Genomic DNA, 12,328 nt, shown 5'->3' on the forward strand with positions numbered 1-12,328 from the left:
GGCCTCATCATATAACTTTGCGTGGGGCCTCATGTTGGCCCTGTACTTATATTACGTTCTACTGAGAAATACTCAAAAATATAACCTCACTTACATACGATGATGCAACACAATCATAGTCCAATTGCTGCAATTATTACAAACACAATCTAACACTTAATTAGATCTAAATTCAGTGGTTTGTAAGTAAATGTGTTTTTTTTGTGTTTGAGTGGAAAGATGTCCCAGTAGAGACACTGAATACTGATATGAACCTGGAAAGGAGCATAATACGACCTCTTTAAAATACTTTTAAAGTTTATAAACCACATTGGATTTGAGTTACACTAACAACGCAAGTGCAAGAACACGAACAATGAAAACACACAATGAAAATGCTAAAGACAATTTATTAGTAGACAGAAAATAGCCAGAAATAATAACCTCCTGTAGAATGTCTTCCTGAAATACACCATTTGATTGGCAGTGTAAAATAAGGCAAAGGGCTTAAGATCATATTTTATACACTTTTGCACCAACAATTAACAGTTATACATTCACTTGTTACTGTAATTACGCTTTTGATAAATCTGTCCATACACCCACATACCAAGAAAACTTTATTAGCAGGGGCGGGGCGGGGGGGACGGAGTATTTGCAAGAGTAATACTCGTCTTAATGCAGTAGCTTTTTGCTTTTGGCTATACCTAGCTACATAGAATCTGACCACAAACTAAACAAGGATTAGATTTTGGAATTGCAAAAGCCAACACAGTATACTGACAAAAGTTCATACAATTACCATCACCGTGAAAGGGTACTACCACCAAAATTGTTAAAGATTGATTATAGTGTGTATAGGGTAGTATTTTGTTACATAAAACACATTTCCAGTGAGCTGCAAAGCGTATAGCTACTATATAGGAGACTAGCCATAGGTCGTTCCCAGCGTCACAATTAATAACGTTTGCATCGTGCCCTCTGCTAAAATATTCTGCTACTCACTTTGGTTGTTGCCGGGCTTCACACTTTAACTTGATTTAAGTTATTAAATGTATTTTCAACGTATTTCACTGTATTTACCCCAATATATTAATGTATAAACCAAGATTTAAACTCAGATCTTTGGGGGACAAACCTCACCTGTCAGTCAATATAATCTTGGATATTTACAGTACGTGATCATGTGCTGGATTGTCCTTTTTTTAAAACCTCATTAAACCTTATTGTATCCAAGACATCTGAGTCTTAGAAAAACTGTTAGGAGAGCCCTAATTTAAAACAGTTTGAGTGCTCTCTGCGCTGATTTCACTTGTGCACATCGTCATGTGATCTGACCTGCATGAAGGAATAATTCATGAAATAAAGATTCTACTTTTCGTGCCAGCTGGGAGGTGTGTTGGGAATTTACCTTAGCAGTGTAGCATGTTACCCACACACAAAATACTATACCTTCAAATTGTGTCTTTTAGCAGTTGTGTATACAAGTATTCAATAGGAAACAAATTGTAAATCACACACACACACACACACACACACACACACACACACACACACACACACACACACACACACACACACACACACACACACACACACACACACACACACACACACACACACACACACACACACACACACACACACACACACACACACACACACACACACACACACACACACACACACACACACACACACACACACACACACACACACACACAGACAGAGGAGTTGCTATGTGTAAAAATGTCATGGTGGTGGAATGCAGCTCATCTGTACAGGGTCTATCTTCATATTGAGAAGAACAGATCAGGGATAATAATTACAGAGCTAATTTACAAAAATGCATATACCCATTATCCTTTCTAAAGAAAAACTATTATTTCGTTACAACCAAAGTACAGAGGGGAATCAATTCTTCAATGCAGTCATTAAGTTTCTTCAGAGTTAGCATGTGGTTTGTAGCTGGTGGATATTTCGTTTTGGAAAGAAACTCATCTGGCACACAACAACTCTACACTATTACTGAAAGAACAACAAATGACATCAAAAAGGAAATAAATGTACTACCTTCACCATAACCACGGAATATATACTGTATATTTTAGAAATACATATAAAAATATAGAGTCATCTGAATGCCCATTATACAATTGTACACAGTAGTGTCAGAAAAAAGCCTATATGGTGGTGTAGAGTAGATGTGTTACATACAGATGGTGTAGAGAGGCTGATGGTGTGAGAAGTGATAGCTGTTCAGGGCGTGTTTAGTTTGCACACACTCTTTAAAAATGTCCGAATCGTACATTTTAAACTGTCAGAAAGTCTGTTTTTGTGTTTTTGTTGTTGTTGACTTTTACCCGCCATCAACATAATCTAGTAACTGATTGATTATCAAGTCTGTAACACTGATAGGCATTAGTAAATATTGGCAGCCACACATAATACCCTGTAAATACCTGGATGTCCTGCATTAAACTACAACCACCCAAGTAAATACCTCTTAGTGACCTACAGCACAGCACATGTATGTGTTAGACAAAAGCACAACGTTAGAAGTACAAAAATGCTACAGTAAGTGCACACAGCTTCGGAGTGGGCCACACTTGACAGATTTATACAATTTATAGTGTTTCATTTTCTTACAGTTTAGCATCAGTAAAACCATTCACATGAAATACCTGCATTAGTATTCATTGATACATAGAGGTATAGTTATGCCCAACATACTGTAAGTCAAAAAGAACATTACATGAGTCCAAATCGCAGGTTATTACGTTGATTATTAGATTTTCCTCATCTGATTTCAAACAGGAACCGTACCCACTATTGTTGTGCATTATTTACGGTTGTTCTCATACATTGTATCTAGAACAAAGAATGATTTTTTCATAAACTTTACATTCAAGTTTTGTTGCCGGAAGCGAATCAAGTTTCTAAAAATTACTGGATGCATTTAACACTGAACATTTGAACACTGTTCATAAGTTATCATACGAAGCGTCGGTATCTTAAAGGTAGATAATAGGGGCTCATATAACATACTGTTTTGTATAAATCACTTCAGACTGAAGTAGTGTGATAAAAACCTTAATGGAATTGCACCCAAGTGGAACCTCAAATCATAAAAAGCATTTGAAAATCTGATTTGACTTAAAGGATATTAGGCATAATTTTAAAGCTTTTCACAAGCATAACATTTATCAATGTAATATTCTACCTCACCATGTGCTAGTAGGGAATAAACAACTTCCTACAAGGGCAATTTAGAGTTGTTGTTAGTACAAGAACCTTTCATCTCATAGTCGTCTGAGAACGAAGAATCTTGTAGAAATTTTTACACAAAAGGCAGCTTTTTCGGAGGAAGTTCAGTCTCTCTGATGCCTCTGCTTAGATCCATGTGAGCATGTGAATTATGATTTCTATCATGGTAGCGATGAAGACGTGGAATGTAACTGTGATTCAAGAGTTGATAGGAGTTAGTTAATATAAATCTTTAAAAGGTTTAGTGTAGTTAAACATCAAATAGTCTGTGTAGTAGAAGTCATAGATCCGCTGTCTCTCCAACGTGCTGACCTGTGAAAAGTATTTCTCTGTGATCTGCGTAGAGGTCCTCTTATCGGCTGGGTTCCTATCTTTAAAATTTGGCAGCTTGACGTTGGGTGGCGCACCAATCAATCGCAGGAGAAAGTTGGACTCTTCGTCCATGTTCTCGAACTTGCCGATGAAGTCGTAGTCTATGAGACACGGGTTGCACAGCTGGTTGGCTTGATCCCAGTGGATGTCCATTCCCGCTGGCCGATGGACATCCAGAAGGTACTGCACAAATTCCTTGAACGTGACCCCGTTGCCCGTCTTCAGCGCTTCTAACGACGGGTTCACCCTGTATTTGGAGATGATGGGTTTCCCAAACAAGGAGTGGTAGTAGTTGTTAGGGTTCTCAAACTTGTCCCGGTACGCCGACACCATTCTCTCCAAGGGTTCTCGGACAAAAATGACTTTGGTGTAAGTCTCCAGACGGTGCATGATTCCCTTTCGGTCGAAGGAGTTGAGCTCCTTGAGGTGGTGGCCGTCATGAACTGTGTCGTGTTTGATGCTCTGAGCATTGGGAGACTTTCCCGCCAAAACCATCAGGGTCCTCTTCCAGTTGGAGCAGCCTGCCTTGGGCACCTGGCAGTACAATAACTTGTACTTGTCCTCCACAAAGAGGTTTCTCACGTGGTGGCCTGTGATGGTCTTGGAGATGCTGCTTTTGTACTTGGCGCACATCTCCTTCATCAGTTGCCGGCGCGCTTCCTGTATAGAGACAAGCTTTTTCCACTTATCAGGGGTGAAAGAGCCAGAAACAGAAGGGGGGGGGACTGAGGATGAGGGCAAGGAAGCAGACAAGGAGGATGACGAGGAAGAAGAAGAGGGCGAGGAATCACTTTTACTGTCGTGATGGACAGGGGGACTTGTTTTCAGCAGTTTGCGGTGTCTTTTGGAGACATTAAGGGAGGACATGTCCTGCTCCCGAGACACAGTTGTGGGCGTCCGTCTGCTCTGCTCTCTGGACCCAGGAGCAGCCGTCTGTTTACTCTTCTCAAAGTGAGGGAACTGCATCGGAGGGATCGGACTGGATATGATGACTTCTGTCACCTGGTGGTCCTGGTAATTGTCAGATTTGCCTCTTTCTCTCTCTTGCGTCGAGAGAGTCTGTAAACAAATGAGCAAAACAGATTGTAGTAGACAGTAGAAGACATGTGTTTGCACCAATCACATTTTTACATATATCTGCACAAACATAGAGTTAATACTTTGTACCTAATCAGGTTGTAAATCCAGCATTTGTGCCTGAAACAGCAACATGTATTCCCACACCCTGCCTGCAGTATTCACACAGGCCACTTGGTGGTGCTGTTTCACTACAGCTTCACCAAGGTCTAACTTTGTTACATGCTAATGTCACACACTATCCAATGCCATCCATGACCTATCCATAAACTGTATTGTAACATGAAATAAATGTCGTATAAACACCTAATGAAGAATGTAAATTGGACTCATCTACTGCCTGATTACCATCATGCCTCAGGCCATTATGCATTCTGACATTTTATTTCAATTAAATGCTGTAATGGCATCATAAAGCCAATGGACTGGACGTATAATTTTAATTTGACAACAGCCAGGGTGATGGGACCATCATGAATCTTGGCTCATCCCCCTCCTGACTTAAATGGCCATATAGTTTCATCTGCAGGGACATCTGGAGTGGGGGAGTGGTCCCTCCCTGTCTTTTTAATGTGCAGCAGATTTCTCCACAGCAGACGTCACGTTCTGCAGGCTTTGCGCTGATGTAAGGCTCTCATTGGTGCTGAGTATCAGAGAGGAGAGGCGGCGGGGGTCAGCTGAGAGCAGAGAGAGTACGAGCGCTGCATGTCTGACACAGAAACCTACTTCACAGAGTCAAACGTCAACTTATCTGTCCGACCCTGGGTGCTGTCACACATTAATAATGCTCTAATGCAGGTCAAGAAAAGTTACCCCCTGCAAAACTTAGAGGCTTCAAAATGTTTTTGTCGTTTTTGTTTTGTGGGTTTTTCTTTCTTTCAAGGCATAAGGTTTTGGTGTTGTATCATTTTGTTATTGTTAAGAATAAAGAATTTGTCTGCAAAATGCAAAATTGTGCGTCTGCAAAGGAATCGATAGACTGTTATCCAGTTAACAACTAATGTTTACAAAGCTTAAATGTATAAGAAGTGGTTGAATGTATTTAAGTATATTTACACAATAATTGTGTAATTAATTATTTAAACGTGGTGCCGACTGACCTCTGTTCTTTACGTTTGGTCTCTATGGTTACCCTAGTCTACAGGGATAGCACTGTTCAGTGCATATTCCTGGTTCTCACTTCTTTTTCACCTTTTCCCACTTTTTTTAGGAGAGTGCATTTACGTAGTCACGTTGTGCCTCTTCACTTTTACACTCTGGGGGTCAGAGTTCATATGGTGAGGGATTCCATTGGCGGTATGCGCCGGCCTGTGCCTTTACCGTGGACTTCTGGTAGAACTGCTCGGGTCTTGATAGATTGAGTGGGGAAGTTCATGAGACCTTTCTTGCAAATTTGAGGTACATGTTCATAACCCTAGTATTTCTTTACCAGTCACTTCATACATGTACTCCACTACAGTTCAAAGCAGAGTCAAACATCAACTTATCTGTCCGATCCTGGTAGCTGTCATACATCAATAATGCTCTAATGCAGGTTAAGAAAAGTTACCCCTTGCTAAACTTAAAACATTTTCTGTTTTTTTGCTGTTTTTGTTTGGTGGGTTTTTCTGTCTCTTTTCTTAAGGCATAAGGTTTTGGTGTCGTTTCATCTCGTTACTGTTAAGAATAAAGATATTGAAAATAAGAATTAGTCTGCAAAATGCAAAGTTGTGCGAAAGGAAGGGATAGTCATAAAACTGTTAAAGCAGCGTTCAGTTATTATGCTCCAAATATCTGGAACAAACTCCCAGAAACCTGCAGGTCCGCTGCAACTCTGACTACTTTTAAATCCAGGCTGAAGACTTTTCTTTTTGTCACTGCTTTTAATTGAACTATTCATATCTTAAACTGCACTGTAACTTTTATCCATGTACTTTTTTCTTTTAATGTTTATTTTATTAGCTTTTCTTTTTAATGACTGATTTTGCCATTTTCTTAATCTCTTTCATTTTTTGTAAAGCACTTTGAATTGCCTTGTGTTGAAAAGTGCTATATAAATAAACTTGCCTTGCCTTGCCTTGCCTTAACCAGTTACTACTAATGTTTAAAAAGCTTAAATGAATAAGAAGTGCTTGAATGTATTTAGCTATATTTACGCAAGTATTGTCTTTAGTGCACATTTGAGGTACATTGAACCACTACAGTTCAAAGCTAAAGAGTATGTGTTTTAGAAGCTAAACCAGCCAACAGTTTATGCCAGAATAGCCTTTTGATTGAGAGAGAATAAATAGGCACCTACCTAATTTATTTAGAATAATTTAATGTTTTGAGGTGATTTGTTATTATTTGTTTTTACATTTTATTATTTATTTTAGATTTGTCTGCATTGGGAACTTTTGCATTTAATAATTTGCTCCTCATACTTACTGACTTGTACTTAAGTTATATTTTCAATGCATAACTATTACTTGTTGTTGTGTACAGTATAAGTATTGGTTTGACTTCTACTCAGGATCTGAATACCGTTTTCCACCACTGTGATCAGGTGAGCTTCCTGTGACTTAACATTCATTTAGCTAATAAATTAAACTAACCAAAACAACAAGACAAGAAGTTACTGCTGAAGTTATTAAAGGACAAACCCGCCCAAAAACCTACAAGTGAGATCAAATTATTAACAGACCGACAGACAGAAATTTGGATTAACTTAAAAATAGATAAAAAAAGGTTTATATGATTATATGATAATAATAATAACAATACTGATAATAATTATAATTATAAATACTATAATAATTATAATGACTATTATCTTAATTATCAGTTTACATAAAAATAGGATGAGAAATCTGAACATGGACTTGTAGGAAATGATTTTAATTATTCTTTCTTATTTCATTTTCACCCGGGAAGAGGGTGTGTGTATACGTGTACATATGTATGTGTATGTATATATTGTTTATCTGTGTGAGTATTTAATTGCGGAATCATCTGTTTAAAAAAAGGTATAATGACATGATGTTAACGAGATACGGGGATGACGCTGTTTAATCATAACTGGGTGTTTGCAGTGTATTTATTTATTTGGTTTGTTATTTGATCTTTTCTTGAATATGATTGACCTCTGTTTTGTATTTCAGTCAGACAACTCACGTGTTTCTTTATATGTTTATTAGAAGCAGCATATAGTTGAGTTTGGCGTCTAGGCTCGGGCCTCATCACTCCACAGATATACAAAGCACGATGAGTGATGATTAGATAACGTTATGTATGAATGCAGCAAGTGCTCGAGTTGACTGCCTGAACTAGCTTATTTTAACTTATTTATTGGTTGTTTTATGTTTTTGAAGTATATATATGTTAATAATTTAGTTTTTGGGAAAAGGGGTGGGATTAAATAAGTGTACTTCTTCCCACCCCTTTTCCGATGTGTAATTAAGTAGATCATTTGTTTATACATAACTTAGAATCAGTCTATATATCAATTTGACAACGCTTAATTTTGTATTGTAAAATAATTGTTTTACACATTCTAAATAAATCTAATTAAATCAAATCAATCAAATCTTTTTTTTACTTCATCCTGCAACTGGATGACTAACGGGAGGGCTACCTCTGTATACGTTTTGCTTTCTGCCCTCCTGCTTCTACTAAGTTTGTTTGGTTTTTGGATGTATAAACTGTCGGTACCACTTTACAATAAGACTTCCCTCATAAAGGATTCATAAAGGGTTTATAATTAGGTTATGAATTAGGTTGTAAACACATTATTAATCCTTAAGAACCATTTATAAACCAGTTCTAACATAGATCAACACAGGCTCACTATTTGGCAAGAGGACTAAGCCTTATATTGGCTACTTAGCGAGAATCAACTCAGTGAGCAACAGATACCAAGGATGCTGGCTGATGAAGAAGACGAAGTAAGCTAGGTAGCCAATATAAGGCTTAGTCATCTTGCCAAATAGTGAGCCCACATTTGTCTGTACTGCTAAGTCTTATATTGGCTACCTAGCTTACTTCGTCTTCTTCATCAGCCAGCATCCTTGGTATCTGTTGTTCACTGAGTTGATTCTCCCCCATCCATCTTGATGTTTCTTGGCATCTCTTTATGACCATTTATTTACGAGTTACTAACATTTCAAGTTGCCAAAAGGGAGCCTTATTGTAAAGTGTGAAACAAATCACCATTTTTTAATGAGTTACTACCATTTCTAATAAGACTTAGCAGTACAGATACATGTGGGCTCACTATTTGGCAAGATGACTAAGCCGTATACTGGCTACTTAGCGAGAATCAACTCAGTGAGCAACAAATACCAAGGATGCTGGCTGACGAAGAAGATGAAGTAAGCTAGGTAGCCAATATAAGACTTAGCAGTACAGATACATGTGGGCTCACTATTTGGCAAGATGACTAAGCCTTATACTGGCTACTTAGCGAGAATCAACTCAGTGAGCAACAAATACCAAGGATGCTGGCTGACGAAGAAGATGAAGTAAGCTAGGTAGCCAATATAAGACTTAGCAGTACAGATACATGTGGGCTCACTATTTGGCAAGATGACTAAGCCTTATACTGGCTACTTAGCGAGAATCAACTCAGTGAGCAACAAATACCAAGGATGCTGGCTGACGAAGAAGATGAAGTAAGCTAGGTAGCCAATATAAGACTTAGCAGTACAGATACATGTGGGCTCACTATTTAGCAAGATGACTAAGCCTTATATTGGCTACTTAGCGAGAATCAACTCAGTGAGCAACAGATACCAAGGATGCTGGCTGATGAAGAAGACGAAGTAAGCTAGGTAGCCAATATAAGGCTTAGTCATCTTGCCAAATAGTGAGCCCACATGTATCTGTACTGCTAAGTCTTATATTGGCTACCTAGCTTACTTCGTCTTCTTCATCAGCCAGCATCCTTGGTATCTGTTGTTCACTGAGTTGATTCTCCCCCATCCATCTTGATGTTTCTTGGCATCTCTTTATGACCATTTATTTACGAGTTACTAACATTTAAAGTTGCCAAAAGGGAGCCTTATTGTAAAGTGTGAAACAAATCACCATTTTTTAATGAGTTACTACCATTTCTAATAAGACTTAGCAGTACAGATACATGTGGGCTCACTATTTGGCAAGATGACTAAGCCTTATATTGGCTACTTAGCGAGAATCAACTCAGTGAACAACAGATACCAAGGATGCTGGCTGACGAAGAAGATGAAGTAAGCTAGGTAGCCAATATAAGACTTAGCAGTACAGATACATGTGGGCTCACTATTTGGCAAGATGACTAAGCCGTATACTGGCTACTTAGCGAGAATCAACTCAGTGAGCAACAAATACCAAGGATGCTGGTTGATGAAGAAGATGAAGTAAGCTAGGTAGCCAATATAAGACTTAGCAGTACAGATACATGTGGGCTCACTATTTGGCAAGAGGACTAAGCCTTATATTGGCTACTTAGTGAGAATCAACTCAGTGAACAACAGATACCAAGGATGCTGGCTGACGAAGAAGATGAAGTAAGCTAGGTAGCCAATATAAGACTTAGCAGTACAGATACATGTGGGCTCACTATTTGGCAAGCAACCGGTCACAGTTGCCCTGTTTATCTCTTATAAAAGCTTATTAATGATTTATAAAGTGTTCACAACCTAATTAATAAATGAATTACAAACTATTTGTAAACCCTTTATAAGGGTAGTCTTATTGTAAAGTGGTACCAAACTGTCTAATTGTCGAAATAGTACAATAATAATACAAAATAAAACATCTGTAGGAACATAGTGTTGTTAAAGTGGGACTGTTTACTCAGTGAAGTCAGGCTGAAGGCACAGTGTGAGGTCGGCCTCTCTTCCCAGATACTATCAGACACGCTGAGAGCAACAACGCCGACAATCACTACTTTATTTTGTTACTATAAATAACAGTTGGGAGCAACCTGTGGATGTGTGTGCAGAGACGGAGTAAACACGTACCTCTCTGGACTGCCGGGGAGTGCTTCCAAGCTTCACGCCTGGGAGAGAGAGGAGACAAGAAAATTAGCACTTAGGTAAACAACATGTATTTTTCGTCCTTGAAGAAGAGAGTTGGGCGCCTCAGAAGCATCAGAGGCTGCAATAATTGAACACTTCCTATCACTTAGTAGACTCTTTTGATCCGTGGGAAAACCAGCAGTGCTTTACTCGTCCGCAGAGGGAAGACAGGTAGCTTTATCACGGTAATGAGATGCCACGAGCATGAAGAGTTGGTAAATGATGCTCAGTGAGGATAGACAGGGGAAGACATCTCAATAAAGAGGGGAATAGATGCAAGGAGGCAGTCTTAGAATCGAATAAGTACATTTACGTTAATAGACATTTGAGGTACTTAACTTTTTCAGTTCAACAGGATCATTTTGCTCCACTACATTTTGGAGCTAATATTGTACTTTTGACTACACTACATGTATGTGATAGCTTTAGTTACTTTGCAGCTAATACATATAAGCTATCAAACTTTACATAGAGTCATTCAAATTAACCACAAGCAAAATGGAAGTCTATATATTCATGCATCACTAATTAAAATCCAATTAATATCTGGTTATCAAATGGGCTCAGTCTGTAGGGACTTGTAGGGCTTGGAAATCGAAAGGTCTTGTACCGATTGGACCAATTACACAGTGTACACTGATAGCTAGAGAGGTGACAGTTTGTCTCATTCCCCTTCGCTCTGACACCTGTTACGACCCCCTCCACTCCACTCGGGGTCTCTGTCTGTGTGCTTCTGCTTGCTGGGTCTTAGGCCGTTTCTCAATCTCGAGGATACTGGCTTCCAAGCCAATATTTCAAGGATGCTACGTCATCGAGAGCCGCCGAAGGACTGTTCCAATCTCCAGCATACTTGGAATTCCACCGAGGCCGCGTCCTTGGTTTGGGGGACATTTCGAGGCTGCACATGGGTAGACTTCGCGTCCTTCAAATCCCCACAATGCTTTGCGCACGGACCAATTTAAAAAACCCTTGCGGGAAAGGTTGAACCGACGCAGCACACATTTAAATGTAAGTATGTGGTGGCGTAGAACATGTGTTGGTAAATATGTTACTTTGTTACATTTATTTGTTTTCACCAAAAATGTGTTCCGTGAAAGTAAAGCAAGTTCATAATTAGATAGACATCGTGAGGTATTTACTTTCGGTACAGTTTACGTTGAAACCGTTAGAGAGAGTGGCACACTTGTTAGCCTGTTCCATTCTTCTTCGTTTTCTGAAGCCGTGGCTTGGAAGCATACTGGCTTCGTTTCTGAAGGAAGTGACTTGGAAGTACGCGACTACCAAGCCAGCATCCTCGCGATTGAGAAACGGCTACAGTTTGAGTTTCAGGTGATCTAAGTCATTAGCCTGATGAGCCACACCTGAGAGGTTTGGATACAAAGCCATCAACCAGGGCGGGTCACTCTTCCTTCGGACACAGCTGCCGTTTTGTTTTGTTTCACACAACCATACATGCATACTCTACTTACTGACTTTCACGTTCGTTGTTGGTTTGTTAAGTTAAGTTTTGTAGTGTAGTGTAAATAAATATGTTTTTTGTTACACGTAAACTCGTCTTGTCTCCCATCATTGTTGCAGCTGGGTTGTAACAAATGGGGGCTCGTCCAAAAGGATTC

At 39.1% G+C, this 12,328-nt stretch overlaps 1 protein-coding gene across 1 annotated transcript; it reads right to left on the reverse strand.

The window, feature by feature from the left end:
• Window positions 1-369: 369 nt before the first annotated feature.
• On the reverse strand, window positions 370-10,693 carry LOC117556914 (carbohydrate sulfotransferase 8-like). The gene is made up of 2 exons (XM_034232509.1): window positions 10,656-10,693; window positions 370-4,677 (listed from the first exon to the last, which is right to left on the reverse strand). Exon 2 carries the CDS (start codon window positions 4,582-4,584, stop codon window positions 3,466-3,468), a length of 1,119 nt encoding a protein of 372 aa, XP_034088400.1. The 5' UTR covers window positions 4,585-4,677; window positions 10,656-10,693; the 3' UTR covers window positions 370-3,465.
• Window positions 10,694-12,328: the final 1,635 nt, after the last annotated feature.

This window comes from Gymnodraco acuticeps, unplaced genomic scaffold (genome assembly GCF_902827175.1).
Source record: "Gymnodraco acuticeps unplaced genomic scaffold, fGymAcu1.1, whole genome shotgun sequence".
In the NCBI taxonomy this organism is placed as follows: domain Eukaryota; kingdom Metazoa; phylum Chordata; class Actinopteri; order Perciformes; family Bathydraconidae; genus Gymnodraco; species Gymnodraco acuticeps.

Bases quoted from the DNA above. Each gene is read 5' to 3' on its own strand.
- LOC117556914 (XM_034232509.1), bottom strand. From the start codon at position 4,584: ATGCAGTTCCCTCACTTTGAGAAGAGTAAACAGACGGCTGCTCCTGGG.